This window comes from Rattus norvegicus, chromosome 2 (genome assembly GCF_036323735.1).
Source record: "Rattus norvegicus strain BN/NHsdMcwi chromosome 2, GRCr8, whole genome shotgun sequence".
NCBI classification, from domain to species: Eukaryota; Metazoa; Chordata; class Mammalia; order Rodentia; family Muridae; genus Rattus; species Rattus norvegicus.
Window position 1 is genome coordinate 32,504,365 of NC_086020.1, and position 20,533 is coordinate 32,524,897.

The following is a 20,533-nucleotide window of genomic DNA, read 5'->3' on the forward strand; positions in this document are numbered from 1 at the left end:
TGTGATACGTGTGGAATTGCATTAATTATGAGATATAGATTTATGCTTATACATAACCTTATATGCATAAAACATACACCCCCACCCCCGGTCATTCTTACGCCATTTATTGAACAGTCCATGATCCATGCTGTGCTTTGACATAGGAAACAGTCTGCAGTCCTGTCTGTACCATTGCTCAACTTCTCTCGTGGAGCATGTTTAACAGCTTCATTGGCTCTCAGATGTATTTTCCAAATGCTTTGTTTGATGTGTAGTTCATGCATTCTCCTCCCAGTGGAGAGACGTAGATGTAGCTGAACTCCTCAGAGATGTGGCCACAAACCTCAGATAGCCTGTAGGGTTTTCTGCTGATAATAATCATAATCAAATCCTTGTCCTCATTTTCCTCCTCTCATAGAAGAGCCTGCAGATCCCAAGAGGGGGCATTACATATCCCCCTGTTTTGTAGATGAAGGAGATAAAGACAGAAACCTGTCCAAACAGCTAGAGACTGACCAACGACCTTATCCCAGATTCTTTTGGTTCTTCCTCTAAGCCTCCAAGGAACGTTTGTTTCCATATCATCCAGTCTCGTAAGAACACTGTTTGCCAGCTCCACAGATCTCGGTCAGGTTAGCTTTCCATCGCCTCAGCAGTGCGCTGCTCTGAAAGCACACTCAGTATTTCTGGCGTGTTATGTCACTTTCTGTAGTGGTGTCAAAACACTCCTAGCTATCAGGAACACCCATGGTACAAAGAGAACAGTATCTTTTTAAAGAGAGGCAGAAATAGCCTGGGTTTGTTTTCACGTGTCAGTAGAGGTCTATAAACCTCTGGACTTTTGGAAGATGTTTTAATAGAGGATGACTTTCAAGTTAAGGCTGTATTCTGATAATAGTGCTGTCTGTTTATCATATTTATGATACCTAGGTTTCATTCAAAGGAGTTGACTGAAAGACTTTGGAGACAGCCTCCTTTCCTGCCACGATGTAAGTTAGCGTTCACCTCTGGACAGAGCATAGATGTGAAGCCAAGGCTGGCGTCTTAGGGCTGGCTGATCTTAACATGCATGATTACTGAGGTGGGAATTGCTGAGGTCATTCTAATGCCGTGTCCTCCACCCTCACCCTCCACCCACCTTCTCTTGGCTTTCATTTGTTAGTGTTACCTTTCTTTGTAGATAATAATCATTTGGGTTCCACTCTCGGATCTTTCTAGCCAAGTATTTTGTGGTAGTTTGCGGTCCCTAGATACTTATTTGGAAAGCAACATTGGAGCAATTTATTTCTCAGAATCTTGATATCTTATTATGGTAAGATAGTACAGAGTCTCTTTTATTTGTTTTGATATCTTCATCTTTGGCAGCAATAAATCTGACCCTTCCCTGTGGACAGAATGTATTGTATCTCTGGAGAACAGCCAGCTATGGTTCACATGTCGAGCATGATTCTGTCATAGTGACTTTGTATTCCCTGCACTGGAACATAGCTGATCTTCAGTAAATGTTTGTTTGACTGAATGATCGAATGAATTTATAAGCCAATTAATATTTAAAATTCTGATTGAATACATGTTGTTTTCCTCTGTTCATACATTGTTTGAACTCATTTAATGAGCAAATGAGGATAATTTGGGGGTGCATTTTCAAATAAATTACATAGTGAAGTATAGAATATCAATCCAGGGCGATGGTGTGGTTAGCAGTAAGCACTGGGCTGGAACCCAAAGATCTGTGTGGTTCCCCCAACATAAACAGTCTGAGTCTTGTCAGGCTGCTTAATCCTTGCTGATCTCAGCTTCTTCGTCTTTAAAGTAAATAGAGAAAGCTGTAGAAACTACTCTCCCCTGCACATGGAAATGCTCTGAAAAGGGTAAAGTCTGTCCAAGTACAGAGGAACTGTGTTCTCTGTGGGCTGTCTCTAGAGCTCTGAGCTCCACTTGGGGAGACATGGAGACTCCTCAGCCATGAAGCCAGCACATTTGCTAGGGTGAGAGAAGACTCAGGAACCCAATGGTAGCACATTTCTGGTTCCCTGTACATGTTCCCGGCTCCAGTTCAGTACAGGTCTCTTGTCACTTCTGCCTATAGTTATGAACTGAGCCAGCTGTAGATTCATAGTTCCTGGGGGAAACACAGGTCTGTGGAGATCTTCGTTTACACTGAGTACAAGCTCCAGGGGTGTTGCTCTTAGGTTCCTTGTCTCAGTTAGGTGCAGGGGAGCCGTGTGAATACCATATCTTGAGAACCGTAGGGAGCGTCTCTGTTGCCCCTCTTCCTCACAGGCTTAGAACTGTTCAGACAGGGAGCGGGCGGGTGTTTAGAGGACTAAGAGGCAATGGGCATATCTGCCTTTGTATCTGGCTCTTTGGAGCCAGTTGCTTTTCCCTCTCTTTTTTCTCTGCCCTTGGTGGGATGTCATCTTAGGCCAAGCCCCAAACAATTTTCTGATTTTGTTTCTACCATTTGTATATGTTTTATTTATAGCACCTTCAAAGATAATAAAAAGTAAGATCATTAACCAATGTATTGGGATGCCGTAATATACAGTTTTAATCTCAGTATTCAGAAGACAGAGGCAAGTGCATCCCTGAGGTCAAGGACAGACTGGTCTACTGAGAGCACTGGTGTACAGTGCTGCATAGTAGATCTTGTCTCATTAAACAAGGAAGGAGATCTGTTTGAACTCATAATGTTGATTTTTTTTCTCTAACAACCACCCTTCTGTCTACTTAGGACACAGATTTTAGAAGTCAGACTAATGATTTCCTGGATTTGCAATTCCTAATCGTAGACGGACAGACGAATATCACTACCCAGTTATTTTATAACTTCGTGAGACATCATGTCTAAGACTCCATCGCTAAACCACATGTTAAGAAGACAGAGCCTGAGGGTTGGGGATTTAGCTCAGTGGTAGAGCGCTTGCCTAGGAAGCGCAAGGCCCTGGGTTCGGTCCCCAGCTCCGGAAAAAAAAAAAGAAGACTGAGCCTGTCTTTTGTTTTCTTCCAGGAGCTTTACGGCTTGAGACTTGTGATTAGGTCACGGATGCATTTTGGATTTTTGGTAGTGCTGTGCCCCAGTACTGAGAACTACTCTCCCCCACTTAGCAATATGCTCTGTTAAAACTTACTTTGTAAATGTAAAAGAGGGCCATAGGAGACAGTCAGAAGATGCTTCCTAGAGGAGTCGGCCCTTCAGCCCTGAAAGGGTCTTCCTGTAGCTCAGTGTCCGGGGCTCCAGGAGCAGGGAGACTTCATTGCTGTCCCTAAGGCTCGTGCCAGCCTTAGGCTCGTGCCAGCCTTGCACTTCCACCTTGGAGCCTGCCCTGTGCTGTGCTGAGTACTCAGTGTGGCAGCCAGAGCCAGTGCTGGCCTAGCAGTTTGCTCTACTCGTCTTCAGGCTGTAGCAGAAAGTGGGTTAGTGGGCAACCAATGGGGCAGGAAGGAAATGGATGGTGGTATCCAGGAGTGTTCGTCTTCATGGTCTGGATGTTGCTTATATGGTACATTGTATTACATCACCATTTAAAACTCAGATGCTAGACTGTCAACAATCAGCTGCCCAGTAGTTCAGTTCTTGGTTTTCCATTAAACTCCTGTTCTTGAACCAGCATGATGGCTCAGTGGGTAAAGCACTTGCCACTAAACCTAGGGCTTGAGTTCAGCCCCTAATGGTAGGAGAAAACTGACTTCAAGTTGCCCCTGGCTTCCACACACTGTGGTATGTCTGCATACATGGCTGCACACCCATATAAATAAACACACGCAGGAAACAGTTTTAAAAATACGGTTCTTGCTATAACATAGTAGTACAGAGATGCAGTACAGCTCCTGGTGCGCTCGGCTGTTGGTGGGTTTTTGTTTTGTTTGCGTCTCAGTCGCTTTTTGATCAGCATTACCACACCAGTGAAGTGGTTTTTAGGAACATATGCAAGATGCCACTTAAGTGTAGATTATTTAGTTAATTATAGCAGAAAATAGTGTGAAACTTGGCATTTCGTTGTCCTGGAAACAGCCCAGCATTTCATGCATATTTTGAGTGACCTAATTACTTCGAACATTCTGAATGACTACTTCACCATTAGTTCAAATGCGTTTACCTAGCGAACTTTCATTATGTAATGGTTTGACTCCCGTTTTCAACCAGTACTCATTTTACTCAGTGCAGTTTTAGCACAGAAATAAAGACGGATAAATAAGCTGTGTGTGGGTGTAGCAGTGGCGGGCCCTCCCCTCTGTGTTCCGTGTAGCAGTGGCGAGCCCTCCCCTGTGTTCCCTGCTGTACAGCTTCCACCCGACCACGGCAGCTAAAGCAGAAATGCGATAATCTCGAAGGTTCAGGTCTGTAGCTGGGAAGAAGCAATAAAGCAGCAAGGAAACGGGAGGCTGATGTCGGAAGGGCAGGAAGTGTGACTCAGGAGGTGTGTAGTGACCAGGACCTTGAAGGCAGTCTCGTATCCTCCAACATGGCTTACTCATAGACCAAAGACTTAGATTTAACAAGTGAAATCATCCAGGGTATGAAAATACAACAGGAAAATAATCTTTAGAATCTAGAAGCTTGGTCTTTTTGAACATGGTGAGAATGTCAAAAATAACCTTAGTAAGAACTTGGTTTGTCCTAGGAATTATAAATTCATGTGTAGCAAAATGATTTACAGCTACGTCAAATAATAAGAAAAATGAGAAACTACTTAATTATGATATTGGTTTTCCATTAATAATCTTAAGAAATAGGTCAAACATCCTATGAATCATAGGGATGTAAACATTGCAGTGGAGGGAAAAAGAACAGAAAAGGCAATTCTAAAGAAAAGCCAGTAGCCAAAAGAATATGAAGTAGGTTCAGCCTTGCCCGTGAATACGTGAGTAAAGTGCGTAATGGTGAAGACTTGAACGTTACAGTTTTGTCCTCATGGAGGTAGATACTCCTCTACCCCAGTACACCTACTGGCTTAAGTTGGTGGTTTTTAGAAAGAATTTGTCCTACAAGAAATAGATGCATAACTCAAGAAAACTAACTGTAGTTTTGTTTACATAATAAAGAGCCAGGAACACCGTAACTAAATAACTGGTTAGGAGAGCAGTGTTGTACTAGCTCTGGATGGACCCAGTGGTTTTTACGTCTATATTTTGTATGTAATGATTAAATTTACATAAAATTATTAGACTTATGTCAGGAAACTATGCTCCTCACAGGGCATGAGAACAGAAGGGCCCACGACATGCTGTCTTCATGGTGCTGTTAGTTCCTTGATGAGGCCGTGCCCTGCTGACCTGAGCCTTCCATTAGACCCTATGTTCCTCAAACACTGTGGGATTTAGAGTTGAGCTCCAGGCCAGGGATGGTAGTATACACTTTCACTTCCAGCCCTTGGGAGGCAGATGGCTTGAGTTTGAGGCCACCTGGATCTAGAAAGTGAGTTCCAGACCAGCCAGGGCTACAGAGAAACTCTGTCTCGAGCAGACAAGGGGGAAAAGTGTTGAGCTCCAGTTTGAGAGGAAACCTTTAAATATCCTACTCAACCAAGTCAGTCATTTTAGAAACCTTTGTTTTCTTCCTTTCTGCCTTGCCCCAGCCCACCCTGAACAAGGAAAACAAAGGCTTACAAATTTAGCTCTCATTTATCCCCACCACAGCTTGGAATAGGAAATGTTCTGAAGCAGAATTTCCATAAAACCCATGTCCATGACATCCCATGAGAGCAGTAGGGCTATTGTAGGCCAGAGTCACGTGATTCGGGATTGTAGCTACGAGAGCCTACAGTGGCTGGTGGTTTATGTAACACAGGGAGAGTGATAATCCGAGCATCTGTGGACTCACAAGGCAGGACTTTTGATAGAGGCTTAGTCTCCTCAAGGTCACCACATTTAACCTCATTTCACAGATTTTGTCAAAGATACAAATCTATCAGTAATAAGATTGATGTATACAGAGCTATGAAGATTCCACTAAAAACATGAAAATAATACAAAAAGGTGGAGGTAGGCTCTGAAGTAGCAGAGCACTTAACTCCTACGCCGGCCTAAATTTAATTCTCAACACTGAAAACAAAGTATGTGTGGGCATCAAAGCTAAGGGCTCAGGCACCTGAGGGTGATTCTCTTGGCTCAGGGCAGGGCGCCCACTGCACTGATCCCTTTGTTCCTTCAGAAGCAAATGAACATGTTACACAGCATCCTTGGCAGTGCACTGTGCGGAACAGCCAACAAGCAGTCCGTCCGTCCGTCCTTCCTTCCTTCCTCCCTTCCTTCCTTCCTTCCTTCCTTCCTTCCTCCCTCCCTCCCTCCCTCCTTTCTTTCCTTCCTTCCTTCTTCCTTCCTTTCTTTCTTCATGCTCATTTATTAGTGTTTGACGATTTCATGCATGTACCTAACATGACAGATAACAGAGAGAAATAGTGTGCCCCGCCCCAAGCCCTTCAACAAGGCACCCTCCTTGTTGGAGGCCTTTTCTTCTCACTATATAACCCACTAACTTTAATTGCCATTGTTGGGGTGTACATTGAATGTTTTGAGTTCTAGATGTGGTCAGCCCCTCCCCCAGCAGCCATTTGGTGCCAATGGCTCCTCAGGGCTGGGGCCTCATGTGGTCCTCACGGACACTGTATTTACTTACATTCCTTTTGTTCAGGAAGTCATCCCAGCGGCTTTCTTAAATCCCATCCTTACAAAGAGCAGTGAGGGCTCCCTCTGCACAAATGGCGGTCGTGGTCAAACAGAAGTGCGTTAGGCTGGGAGAGCTCTGCACTTGGTTCATCTTATTCTGAAAATCTGATAACACGGTCAGCAGAGAGGCTCCAATGAAATGTGAGAATAGCAGGCCCATTGTCTCAAAGCTCACTTGGGCAAGCGACTAAAATCAGATCACACAGTAATTTCCTGGTTTCCATGAGTCATCCTGCTGCTTCTCTGCCTGGCTCATGTGTTTCTGCAGAAAGCACTCCGTGGGTAATGTGAAGAGTATTCCCCAGGCCTCCTCTTTTCAACCACAGGACGTTCTACAGTTGAGTCAGCCTGCATTCTTCCCCCGTCATCCCTTCCTTGGATTTCGTTTATCCTTTTATTAATACCTGTAAGGATTTACATTGTGAAGTAGCTTCACCTGTTCTTAATTTTATGGCACTGTTACTCCATTTCTTAGCATTTTCTTTTGTATGACTGTATATACAAACCTGTCAGGAAGCACACTACTGTTGCGAATGTATACAGGGTTAGGCCGGTGCCAATAAGCACACCTGTGGCATCCTTAGGGTAAAGATTCATTGTGATACTTGATTGTTACCGTGAATCATCGTAATGGAAACTTTAGCACTGAGGTGCCTTGCTCACAAGCCTATTAATGATACTGTATTCTAGAACCAGGAGTAAAACAAGACAGTGACTTCATTCTTTATTATTCAATGTACATGATGTTATTTTCAACCTCAGAAATAACCATTCACATTCTCTAGCCAAATGTCCCTTTGCATAGAGTGAATTTAATTAGAATCTAACCGGAGGATAAACCGTTGGTCTGGCTGTGGCATGACAAAGCCCCAGGGGTTAGTAGAGTGCTGATAGAAACTGTCGTCATCCTTACCCCGCTCCAGTCTCCTAACTTGATTTAGCACCAGACAAATTCACAGTTGAGAGCTCCAGAGTCCTACTCTCAGAGTTTGAATTCTGCCGTGTTTCATGTTGACTATATGACTTTGGGAACATTTTAGTCTTGAGACCCCTCATCTGTAAAATGGGCATAGTATGCTTACTTATAAAAGGTTGTTTCATAAGTAGTCTTTAAGAAGACGTGAGTACAGCGATGTGCAAGTTAAAGCTGGTGACATGTTGGTTGTGTTACTGAACGTAGTATCTGTGGGTGATTGGTTTGAGTGCCTATGGAAAACAGGTTCTATGTGACCTGGGTGTGCAGCACTGACCAGATGTGACGAGTACCCCATTAGGGCCGGTTAATGCTGTCTTAAACTAGGCTCTTAGTTCATCTGACTATCTCTTTGTGTTGTTTAACGAGGTGATCTCTATGTTACCCAGTCTGACCCGGACTCCTGGGCTGGGGTGACTCCTGTGTCAGCCTCCCCAGCACTGCCCTGGGTATGCTCTCAGCCTGTAGTCATTTCTGTTGTCACATTTTAGACGTGACAGGTAAGCTTTGACTGGGGCAACTAAATTTTGCATTTTACTTCAGTTCAGTGAAAGAAAATGACATGTGTGTTTCTTGGCAGCAGGCTCTTCTCTAAAGAAAAGCACGGTGGTAGCCAGAAGCAGGACTTAGAGGTTTCTAACAGCAGTCCTTATTCAGATTTGAATGACCTAAAGTCACTAAAGCAGAAGTGACCCAACCCTTGGAGACATTTTAATTTCTTGAATTGTTACAAAATAAAACTACCTAATGGCATGGCTTGTGTCTAATGTCACACCCCATGTGGCTTCGCAAGGAACGAACAATTTGATTTGGTCAGATTTCCTAGAGGAAGCAGATGCTATTACTCGCCATAGTTTCATGGAATAAGGACCGTGATTCTTGCTCCTGGTTCTGGTTGCTTCTGAATTCTCTAAATTCTCATGTCCTCTGCCCAGCGTCTGCCCACATCATTACAGGCTCGGGAAGGCCTCTCTTTCTGTCAGCCTTGAGGTATTACCTAAGGACAATTTTACTTCCCTCGCTGGTTGCCATTGTGCTTGTCCTCTTCCTCTCTTAGTGCTTCCTTCCTTCTCTCCCACCTGTAACTGTCTCTCTCTCTCTCTCTCTCTCTCTCTCTCTCTCTCTCTCTCTCTCTCTCTCACACACACACACACACACACACACACACAAGTGCACATGTGCGGTTTATATCTGCCGTGTAAAGCCACAGCACCCCTGATCTTGAGGTTGTGCAGCCATCCGTGAGAAGTTGCCCACGGTGTTCTGGGCTTTCTTGTTAAGTAGAAGTTCCTCCTGTTGTTTTTTTAGTCTTGTAGGAGTCATTCCTTCTTGGACCTTCCAATATAGATAAAACACTTAGGATGAATATGTACATATGTGTGTATGTATGGGAACAAGTCCTATGAATTTCTCCTAAAATTTTACCATTTTAAATTGTGCTAGGCATTTTGGCTTAAACCTAAAATCTCAGAACTTGAGCTGATGATCTGTAAAGTTCAAGGCTACATAGTGAGCATCGGGCCAGCCTGAGTTATATAGCAACACTTTCAAAAAGCAAATGAGTGAGTAAATGATGGCAGTGTTACATAGCTTTCTAAGTATCGAAGTTGTATCTCTAAAAGAGGTAGATTGTGGAAATAAGTCCAGAGAAAAGGAATGCTCCCTATTGGGTCACCCCAGCCTGACTCCCTTCTCCTCTTTGACTCTTCTGTTATAAATAAATCAGAAACCTTGCTACCAGTGATCAGCCTAAATGGCACATGCCTGTTCTGGTTGTGTGAGCATTTGCGACTGAAAAGCTTCTATCCTTGGCTTCACTCAGACTGAGCGCCTTTGCAGGAATGAGGGTTTGCCAGTGCTGTCCTCCTTACCCTGTGCCATCACGTTGGCTAGTGGCAGCCAGGTGCTTGTTGCACATGTGCACTGAGCATGCGCAGGTGTGGCCGGAAATACTCCGAAGAGCTTACGTTTTATTCAGTGACCTATTGAACATTGCTACTGTTTGCTACTCTGCTTGGGGTGTCTGAAAATGCTTGCAGCAGGCATGGTGCCCGCCTTGTAAGGTGGCATTGTCTCCGTAATCTTCATTACCAGTCAAGAGCTCTACTATATTGAGTAGTTATAACTTGCACCCTCGTTTTATAGATTAACAATCTTGGTCAATTTCCTGAACTAGTAGGAACCAACTCTAGATAATGCCACGTCTTATATCATAACTTCTTTACTACCGTGAACAGTTATGACATAGTCCTTGGAGCTGTGGTTTGGATGAACGTCGTGCTAAGTTCCTATGTAAAAGCTTGGTCCTCAGGGTGGTCTAGGAAGGTGCTGCGTTCCTTTAACAGGTGGGGTCTAGCAAGGTCCTTTCCATGTAGGAGGTACCAGCAGAGGGGGTCAGGAGCTGGGTTGCTAGAGTGAGTGTTGTGAGTCCTGGGTTTACTGCTCAACACCATTATTAAAAACGAAGAGTGTAGATGTCCTAGTCAGTACTCTGTGTTCTCTTCCTTCCTCACTTGGATTTGAGTGGTGTCCCTTTTGTTGTGATAAAAGTGCTCTTTTAAAGCCACCAAGGAGGAAGGGAGTTCATTGTCACAGTTACAGTCACAGGTGAGAGTCAAGAAGCTGAGAGGAGCAGCTCAGGAGTTAAAAGCACTTGCTGAGACCTGGATTTAGTTCCCAGACTCTCCATGTCCATGATTCCATTTCCAGGGAATCCAGCTCTTCCTTCTGGCCTCTAGGCACTAGGCATGCATATAGTACATATTCACACATGCAGTCAAAATAATCATACACAGAAAATAAAACGAGAATGAAGAAGAGGAGGAGGACAACAATGACAAGTGTTTGCTGCTGCTCAGTTCCCCCTTTCCACTTGGGTAGTCCAGGATCCCAGGCAGAGAAAGCCAGCATGCATGGCGGACGGGTCTTCCCATCTCAGTTAACACAATGGGGACGGTCCCTCCGGTGTGCCCAGACCCTGTTGTCAGGAAACACGAACCATCACACAGGCAGTCCCACCAGAATGTGCTGCCTCATCAGAGACTCAGCGCACAGTATGAACTGGGTCCTCCAGAGCCATGAGCCAAACTCAACTTTCCCTCATAAGCAGACTGAGCCAGATACGTCACGTCACTGCAGTGGCAGGGGCTGGCTGACTGGTGGACTTGGCATTGCTAAGGATTTTGATCAGCAGCACCAGACAAGCCATCAAGTACCTGGTCAAGTCAACTTAGGCTTGGATGTATGCATATTGAACTCCATACATTGGTTCCAGCTGTCAGACACATGTCTAATTCTCTCTTGACTTTCATATAACCTGATGATTATAGCATTGTCTCTTCTGCTTTACAGATGACAAAACTAATTCTCAGGAGAAATGACTTGGGCCAGCTACTGAGTCAGGGCCTGTTCCCATCAGACACAGCAGCATCTTGCTAGCAAGCTCCTGGGCCATGCCGTTTGCTTTTCCCTGGGAGAGAGGCTCGATCCTCCCAAATGTCTGAGCCAGTTTACTGGTTCCCTGCCCTGTCCTGGTCTACTTCTCTGTCTGACAGAGTAACTGCAGAGGACACATTTCAGGGTCGTAAGAGTGAAACCGTGCGTGAGGAAGGTGGGCTGTGTTTCAATCACGTCTCTAATACCTCAGAGAGTCAAAGATTCTCAGGAAAAGGAGAGAACGGTTGGGTTTGTTTCCTTCTGAGGACTCCTGGCACTACTGTGTACGCCTACAGTAAACTCACATAGAACCCAGAGCCACTTCTGCTCACGCAGTTCCCAGTGTAAGCATGGTGGCTGCTGAGTGATCACGTCCACAAGAGAGAAGGCTAGCTTGCCTCACCAAATGCTCCAGCAAGCTGCACCAAGTAATTCTAAGTAGGTCCAGAACCTGAATTCTCTTCTGTTTTGCCCTCAGTTTTTACTTAATTAAAAATTTTAGAAGGCCAGCCGGAAACCAAATAAGCCCCTCCTGTTGGTACCAGTTTGAAGAGCACTGCATTCCCTTTGGCAGATGCATACACATGGCCAGCTTTCCTACAGTCATGCCCTAAGTGCCACTTCACACACTCCTGCAGAAAAGCTCCATCCCTCCCTGCTCGGTGACTCGTCTGTGTGAGCTGATGGTGCTGGAAACTAGGAAGAAAGGTGTTTGCCTACTCCTGTTCTCACCTGCAAAGTGTGGTCTTCAGGATGGACGGAGGACATACCCCAGACTCTCCTGCCACGGTATTTTGTCCCCAAGTTGTTCTTCCTGCTCTGCTTAAGCCTTTCTGGAGTCTATTTAACTATTACCCATCAAAGCCTTTAAGCACAAAGTAAAAGAGGGGGAGGGCTTAGAACAGTGAGGAAGGAGTAGATTTTGCCAGGCTGTCCCCGCTCCATCCCTGGTGACTCATCACCGCACAGCACAGGCCTTGGAAGGCCGCCTGCAGTCACAGGGAGTGGCTCTCCTGACACTTGCTTTCCCAGGCAGTAAAGATGTCTTTAGATTGTTCATTCCCTAGTCCTGGGCCAGCTCAGAGCTTTTATTTTCCTGAAGCATGGCGTCTGTGCAGACGGTGAGCTCAGGCTTTTATACTTGGTTCATCACTAAGAAACCACTCATCCGTATTCAGAGTTTGTAGTCGGTCTTTCTGTGGCTGTTATAGAGCCAGAAGGAGTTAGTTATATGTGCTCCCTGTCCTTCCCATGACATAACGTTTACATTCATTCTTAAGATTTATATATTTTGTGTATGTGAGTACACTGTCACTTTCTTCAGACACACCAGAAGAGGGCATCAGATCTCATTACAGATGGTTGTGAGCCACCATGTGGTTGCTGGGAATTGAACTCAGGACCTCTGGAAGAGCGGTCAGTGCTCTTAACCACTGAGCCATCTCTCCAGCCCCTTTACATTCATTCTTAAGACTGTTCTTAGCATTGTAGATATTTAGTGTTTTAAATGTTTGATTTTGATATGGAAGCTGGCTAGAGATAAACAGAACACTTGCCTATTAAATGGCCTCATCTGGATCCCAACCATTTGGCAGTACAATGTTGCTGTAAAACTATAAAAAAAAATGCTGTCTTTTACCCCCCACTAGGTCTGGCACCTTGGTGCCCCAAGGTATCTGGTAGATACCTTCATCTCAGTCAGCAAAGCCTCTCACCCGCTTTGCTCCATCCCCTATCACACTGCTGATGGCTTCTCTCTGAGCCTGGCAGCAATCTCTCTACCCATCCAGTTCCCAAGGCAGGTTGCCACCATGCCAGATATGTCTCCAGCCACCACATACTCTCTTGAACTTAAATCACCACATGAAAGAACACACAACACAATAGCCTATGATCCAATTGATAAGATATAATTTGCTCATCTAGACACGCAAAGCCCTGTACAATCCATCCCTTAAGAATATTCATAACAGGGGTTGGGGATTTAGCTCAGTGGTAGAGCGCTTGCCTAGGAAGCGCAAGGCCCTGGGTTCGGTCCCCAGCTCCAAAAAAAGAACCAAAAAAAAAAAAAAAGAATATTCATAACAACCTGTAAATGTGCAGAGAGAAATCTTAACATCAGCCTCAGCTGCTTCCCCCCTTCTCAGTTCCAGTCTCCTCTCTAAAACTTTTCTCCCGCCCATCCTTCCTTCTCGTCCAATGACAGGCCTTGTTCTATCTCGTACCTGCCTTCACCTGCGTAATGACATCATCCTACAGTACCAGAAACAGGTTAGTGAGCTTTTCACCATCACGAGGGATAAACTTCCAAGGAGAAAGGCTACTTCTGGCTTACAGTTTTAGAGCTCCAGTCTTTATTGCGTGTGTGGGCCCTTTAGGTTTAAGCCTCTGGCAGGGCTGCTGGTGACAATATCAGGGAACGTAGTAGGGTGAAGCCATTCACCCTATGCCTGGGGTTTGTACAAAAGCAAGGAGCTGGGCAGGATCTCACATTCCCCCCTTCAGTAGCACCATTCCTTAAAGGTGCCACCACCTCTCAGAGGTACCTCCAATAGATGGGCCTGTGGAAGGCATGTAAGATCGAAAGTGCGGCTGGAAGGATGGCTCCGTTGTTAGGAACGTTTGCTGCTTTTCTGGAGGACCTGAGTTTGATTCCCAGCACACATGGCAGACAGCTCACAGTGGCCTGTAACTCCAGCTCCAGGAAATCTGGCACTCTTTGGGCCTTTGTGGTCACCTGTACATATGCATGTGGTATATACAGACACATCAAAATAAAAATGTAAAAACTAAAGACAAAAGCTATAGCAGTCATCTTATTTCCCTGCCTTTCTATGTAAAGAACTAAGGAATCTTTAAAGTGGCGAGTTAAAACCTGTGGAAACCAGTTGGACTGACGTGCAATCTCAGTGTGCAAACTTGCTTCTTTATTACACCAAAGACAATGGTTACGTCCTTCCTGCGGTTCCAGAAACTAGCTGTCAGGAAAGTTCTTAGTCTCTTTGTGCCCACACAGTCTTGAGACCATTTTTAGAAAGCATTTATGCTGTGAGAATTGCCAGATAACAGGAATTTCATACTAAAGTAAGTAAAGAAGGGTGATTAAGATGGCTTGTCGGCAGTGCACCTACAGAGGAAAAACAGTAACAGATTTAAGACCTGAGTCAGAGCAGACAAAGGCTATTCTCAATCTTAAAAACCACCCTCTTTGAGGTAAATGGAAATAAAGACAAAAGCCCATGGCTACACAAGATGCTAAAAATAAAGGACAACTGAAGGCTAGACCTTAGGTAGGACTTTTGTACGACCACTTCATGGCTCAGGGAACGTTGCAGAAGAGGGTACAGAGAAAGTATAATAGCCTCAAGATGGGGAGGGGGGTTGTGAAATTCCCTTTTCTAATGAGGACATAGATATGGGAACCACAGGCTCATAGCACTGTGCACACTGGCAGTGAGTCCCCAGCAGCCAGGGAATCCTGACCGCCAGCTGTAGAGGGTGAAGGGCCCCGGGGTCTGTACCACGTACAGCTGATGTGATGGCAGATTCTGAGAGGGGGAGACACAGTACAGGATGCATACCCACTGCGGAGTCCACCAAGCTCTGATAGTTCTAAACTCAGGATCAAACAGAGGGTCCTCATTGAACTGTGTGGGGCATGGACTACAAGTGAGAGAAAGACATGTCCATACAGGTGGAGAGAGCTGGTGTGGCTAGGAGAGCAGTAGAGGGCAATGGGAAGACCTACCAGAATATACACACTATATAATTACGGAATTGGAAAAGAACGGGACTTACTAATGGCTTTGCTAACAGAATAGTTAATTGTTGAAACATTTTATTTCCTACAAAACTTGAGCTTCAATTAAAATGTACTTGGGGAAACTTGTTTTCATGACTGTATCATTTCATTTTAAATTTTAGATGCCGGCTAGCAGGCTCTGGTGTCCCCATAATTAGGGCTTTCCTGGGGTAGGGTTGGGGGCAGAGACAAGCATTTGCCTAGAATGCACAAGCTCTCCAACACCAACAACTTTGTCTTGTTCCTGATTCTGGTAGAATTGCTTTGAGCTTCTCTCTAGTTCAGTTGATGTTGACTGTGGACTTGCTGTAAATTTCCTTTTTATGTTGAGGTATGTCCCTATGTCTCTGGTTTCTCCAGGAATTTTATTATGAAGGAGTGTTAGATTTTGTCAAAGGCACTTCTGCATCTAATGAGATGGTCCTGTGGTTTTTGTCTTTCTGTTTGTTTATATGGTGGATAGCATTGACCAGTTTACAGATGTTGAATCATCCCTGAGTCTGATAGAATTCTGCACTAAACCTTCTGACCCTGGGCTTTTGTATTAATTACTTTGTTGCTTAATTACTGCTTCAATTTCACTAGGGGTTGTAGGTCTGTTTAAATTGTTTATATGATTTTGATTTCATTGTGGTAGGTGGTATATATATTGAGAAAATGATCCGTTTCTGTTACCAGTTTGTTAGAGTACAGGTTTTTAATGTGCACCCTTATGGTTCTCTGGATCTATCTCTTCAGTGTCTGTTGTTGTGCCCCCCCCCCTTTTTTTTTTCTTTTTTTGAATTTGGATATTCTCTCCCCTTAGTTAATTTGAATAAGAATTATCAATCTTATTGATTTTTCTCAAAAAAACAACTGTCTATTTCATCGATTCTTTGTGGTTTTGTTTTGTTCATTTCTGCTTCATTGATCTCAGCCCTGAGTTTATTTCTTTCCACCTACTTCTTTTGGTTGTGATTTCTACTCTTTGTACCAGAGCTTTCCCTTTTAAAGCATTGTTCGGTGTCGGAGAATCTGAGTGGTTTTGATTAAGTTTGTGAAGAGGGTTCTTTGAAGACTTGAACTATGTCTTCTGCCAGCATTCTGTTTGGTTCATCCCTGTGGAACTCTGTTCCCTCGGGCAGAATCCTGTCATCCTTCCTTCTGTGGATTGTGCAAAGGAAACAGTAGGGGAGGAAATAAGACCGGATGGTTTTCCTGTTAGTATGCTTCCTCTGCCATGAGGTGACCTCCTCCTGCTTTGTAGGAGAAAGGCAGTGTTTCCTCCAACTTCGACTGTTTATAGGCAGGATAATACTCAAAACTGGCAGCAGATAGCTGTTTCCAGATGTACAGTGCCCACAGATGTCAGCATATGTATGTGCATGGTGAACTCTAGTGGGCCTAACTGCCATCGCTACATCCTCAAGTACCTAAGAGTGTGTGTGTGTGTGTGTGTGTGTGTGTGTGTGTGTGTGGAGAGAGAGAGAGAGAGAGAGAGAGAGAGAGAGAGAGAGAGAGAGAAGCACACACCTAATAGCTTAGTGTGGGGGGGAGATGGGAGGAAGAGTCTAAGAGGTTAGTCGGGGGGAGGGCTAGCTTTGTGTGTGTGAGAGACAGAGAGAGAGAGAGAGAGAGAGAGAGAGAGAGAGAGAGAGAGAGAGAAGCACACACCTAATAGCTTAGTGTGGGGGGGGGGAGATGGGAGGAAGAGTCTAAGAGGTTAGTTGGGGGGGAGGGCTAGCTTTGTGTGTGTGTGTGTGAGAGAGAGAGAGAGAGAGAGAGAGAGAGAGAGAGAGAACGAACCCTAAGAGCTTAGTTGGGGGAGGGGAACTTAGTGGTAGGGGGTGGTAGGGAGGTTGGTAGCTACAGAAGTAGCCTGACTCTGACTGGATTGTGAGACTGAAAATGAGCTCAGTCTCCCCTTCAGATAAGTGAAAATCCTCAGGGATTTGGCTCTGTTAACGCCCTAGGAGAGTCAGGATGCTGAGAGCTCTGAGGATGCTCTCTTCTTTATTTGGGAGAAAAAAATCTAATTCTTAAGAAATCCAGATTAGTGCTGAGCTTTTTCCCCCTCAGAAATGGCTGAAGACATCTGTTATCCCACGCAGCAGCCACATCAGATCTGAAGCAGCGTGCTCCATCTCCACCTCTGTGGCAGACAGACGCTGCCCGCTAGACTGTCTGCAAACCCTGACTTCTCTCCAGTCAGACCACTTGCTATCCTACTGACTTCCTTTCCCTTCTATCTCCCTTCCCCTGCCTCAGTTATCCCAGCGTAGCCATGACTAATCAGTGTGTGGGTTTCCTGCCTTAGTCACATCTGTCATGACTTTGTAGTTTTGTCTGCAGCCCTTTGCTTTATAAGACATGTTTGTATGTTTTTAAACCCACTGTAGGTTTTATACTCACAACCAAAAAGCATTCTCTTAGCTTTGCCTAAACCAAGCCAGTTCCCACAACTTGTATGTTTTTATAAAGATTAGTTCCAGGATTAGTTTTCCTCAGCTTCCTGACTCACCTAGTCAGAAACCTTCTCCTTTTAGCACCCGTTGAGGCTTCCAGGGTACATAAAGCCAACCTGTGGGCCTGTGTAGCAGCAGTGTGCCAGTGACAGAACAGTCTCCATAGTAGCTCCTGCATCAGAGAGAGAGAGAGGGGGGGGGGGGGGAGAGGGAGAGAGAGAGAGAGAGAGAGAGAGAGAGAGAGAGAGAGAGAGAGAGAGAGAGCCAGATAAGCGTTTGAGGGATCTTTAGAACAGCAGGGGTAGAATTTGGGTCGTGTACCTCACACAGGGCCACTACTGATGGATGATCATTTCATGGGTGTGCTGTCTGTCCATGTAGGATACAGTGACCGGGGTCCCACTTGCCACAGCAGCCTTCCTCGTGCAGTGATTTCTCGGATGTCTTACCTCAGTATGCTCCCAGTGATATGCCGGGCTCTCATCGATTCTCACAGACGTGATAGTTAAGAAGTCCCTTTGTCAGGCATGGACTTGACGCTACATGTTTTAAATTCTGTAACTTTGCTTAGCCTCCTTTCAGGCTGACCATCGGAGGAAGGCTAACGATTGCAGAACACACAGAAAGCTGCTTGCAAACTGCACTGTCTTTTTTTTTTTAAGTTTTGTTTGTTTGTTTTTAAATTGGCAAAATAAAAATGATAGCCAACCAGCAGATACAAATTGTGGCTCTTGTTATTTGTTTGTGGCATGGTCTTTCCATATAGCTCTGGCTGTCCTTGAACTCTATATAGACCAGGCTGGCCTCGATCTCACAGAGACCCACCTGCCTCTGCCTCTCCGGTGCTGGGATTAAAGGTGTGGCCACCATGCCAGCTGTTGCACTTTTATAAATACCTCTGGTTTGAAAGAGGACCCATGGACATGACCTACATAAAAGCCTTAGGATGACCGGAAAGTCCTGCAAAATTTACCGCAGAGGGAACTTCCTGGGTCATGGGATTGGCTCGAGTCTTCACTGTGGTGGGCCCTCTGTCAAATGTACAGTGGTAAAACTGAAAGAGTGGAACTTGAGGATCACAGCTCTGTGAACCCAACTGAAAAACTGCCTAGATATCTAACCAAAGACATTTCATCCACACCAGGGTAGCTAGAAATTGTAGGTGTTCAAATCCAGTCTTTGTATTAGCCTTTGGTAATGGGGTAGGAGGACATCTTTTAAAACATGGTACATTTATTTAATAGAGGTTCAACATATGTTTATTGGAAGTTGAAGTTAACTGAAACTTCCTTAAGCATAAAATATGGGATCTCGAGCAACAAAGGAATTTTAATCTGTAATAGTGATATTTCCATTTTGTATTTGTGATCATTGAAAGAATTAAAGATATTAAATTCTGAAATTAACAATTCTGAAAGCAGAATTTCCTGCAGGATGGAAAAGAAAGTAATTATCTTTCTAGTTACCTTTTTAGGATGAGAACGTGGTCAGTAGCAACTGAATCAGAGAGCGTCAGTCACACAACACTCTAAGCTTTTTTTTTTTTTAGTTCTTTTTTTTGGAGCTGGGGACTGAACCCAGGACCTTGCGCTTCCTAGGCAAGCGCTCTACCACTGAGCTAAATCCCCAACCCCTCACTCTAAGCTTTTTAGTGGGAGGAAGCACTTGACCCTTTTGAGAATTGCAAACTTGACTTCATGAACTAATAATTCACACTCCACACTGCAGCCCATGGAACCGGCTGAATTTTCTCCTTGGCAGCCTTTTCTACCACCCCTCCTCCGTCTGCCTTACTCAGTAAGGTTCCCGTGTGGAGAGCCTGTTGCCACAGGATACAGAATCTACTGGGAAAGGGAAAGCGTGTGTGGGCCTGGGCTTGCCTGGTGGCTGCTATAATCAGGGAAACCATGTGGAAAGCTTTCTCATCCGTGTGCAGGAGCCTGTGTTATAGCCAAGTGATAGCTGCTGCAGGCCTGTGGGCCCCAGCACCATGCTTGAGGCCTGTGGCAATTGTGGTTGTGATCCTAAATACTGCTGAGCGTGACCACTTTGTCAGTCTAAGGTAACGAGTCATTTGACTGCTGTGGAAGGACAGCCAAAGCCCACTGTTTTGTTGTTTTTGATTAAATGATTCAATTGGTCATAAATAACTATAAAGTCAGTCTCTGGTCTTCTCCTTTTACCCTCCATCTCTTTTAAGTAACTTCCCTTACCTTCTAAGAAACCAAAGGTGGCAGGCTCTTAGATCGTGTCTGCCTGACAGACTGTGACTCTGCTCTCCAACCTCCTGGTGCTACAGCCTTAGTGAGCGATCAAACAGGTGAATGTCCACCCTTTTCCATCCTGACCTGGGTGGGGGGAGCACGCTTCTCAGCTCCTGCTATTGGCTTGCCCATGGTTCGGGCTTCTAGAAAGCTCTGGCAGCCTCAGTTAGCACTGGGGACAGAGATCTCTTCTGCCATGGGTGCTAACTGTGGAATCAGAGTGAAAGCTTGACTGCAAACTTCTTCCATCCCGTCTTGTGTGACTCCCTCCTCCAAGAGGTACACAGCCACAGAGCTGAGCTGCAGACTGCCTCCCGCCTTTCTGAGCACAGCCGTGTGGGGCTTCTTTGAGCTGCCTTGTTCGTCGTTTCTACACTTAAGCAGTTCTCGGGTCCTGGCAGCCTGCTGCTTCAGTGGTAGTGATGTGTCCGATGACTTGTGGCCCATGCTGATGGCATCCGGTGCAGAGGGGCAGCCTGTAGTGGCTGGCTGTAACCTGCCAGTCTGCTGGGTGGAGCAGAGAACAGAAGTCAGTGCTTGCAGGCAGGTTGGAAATCAGTGTGTTGGTTTGTGTTCTCTCTTCGCCTTTCCTGACTGCCGTGCTGGCCAGCAGTCCACAGAATCATCTAGGTTGCGCCCATTTAGAGGCCTCCCTGCCCCTTACTGGAGTTCTAAAGAGGGTCCACACCAAACTGCTTGTGAAATTGGCCGAGGAATCTCTCATACCGTTCACGCTTCGTTCTTTTTTTTTTTTTTTTTTTTTTTTTTTTTTTTTTTTTTGGCATACTGTGTTGATTCCTTCGTGGTCTAGAAGTTATACACAAATTCTCTTTCTTTCTCTTTAGTTTTAACTGATAGGATCTAGAAAGATGTTCACTTACTGCCTATAGGGGAAAGACTGGAATTCCACTTTGAGCAGCATTGTGTGTGTGTGTGTGTGTGTGTGTGTGTGTGTGTGTGTGTG

The 20,533-nt window shown here is 45.1% G+C and overlaps 1 protein-coding gene across 7 annotated transcripts in view; it reads left to right on the forward strand.

The window, feature by feature from the left end:
- Mrps27 (mitochondrial ribosomal protein S27) overlaps nt 1-20,533 on the forward strand; it is a 68,564-nt gene that overhangs the window by 30,187 nt on the left and 17,844 nt on the right. The window contains exons 3-4 of one of the 7 annotated variants that reach the window (XM_039102540.1): nt 11,698-11,848; nt 13,266-13,330. The exons of 4 other annotated variants lie outside the window; for them this stretch is intronic. In XM_039102540.1, the coding sequence (XP_038958468.1) occupies nt 11,813-11,848; nt 13,266-13,330 (101 nt within the window). In that variant the 5' untranslated portion in view covers nt 11,698-11,812. Of the gene's footprint in view, nt 1-11,692; nt 11,849-13,265; nt 13,331-17,686; nt 18,022-20,533 lie in introns of those variants that run through there. 2 more of the 7 variants (XM_017590949.2, NM_001108543.2) reach the window with 2 other exon arrangements.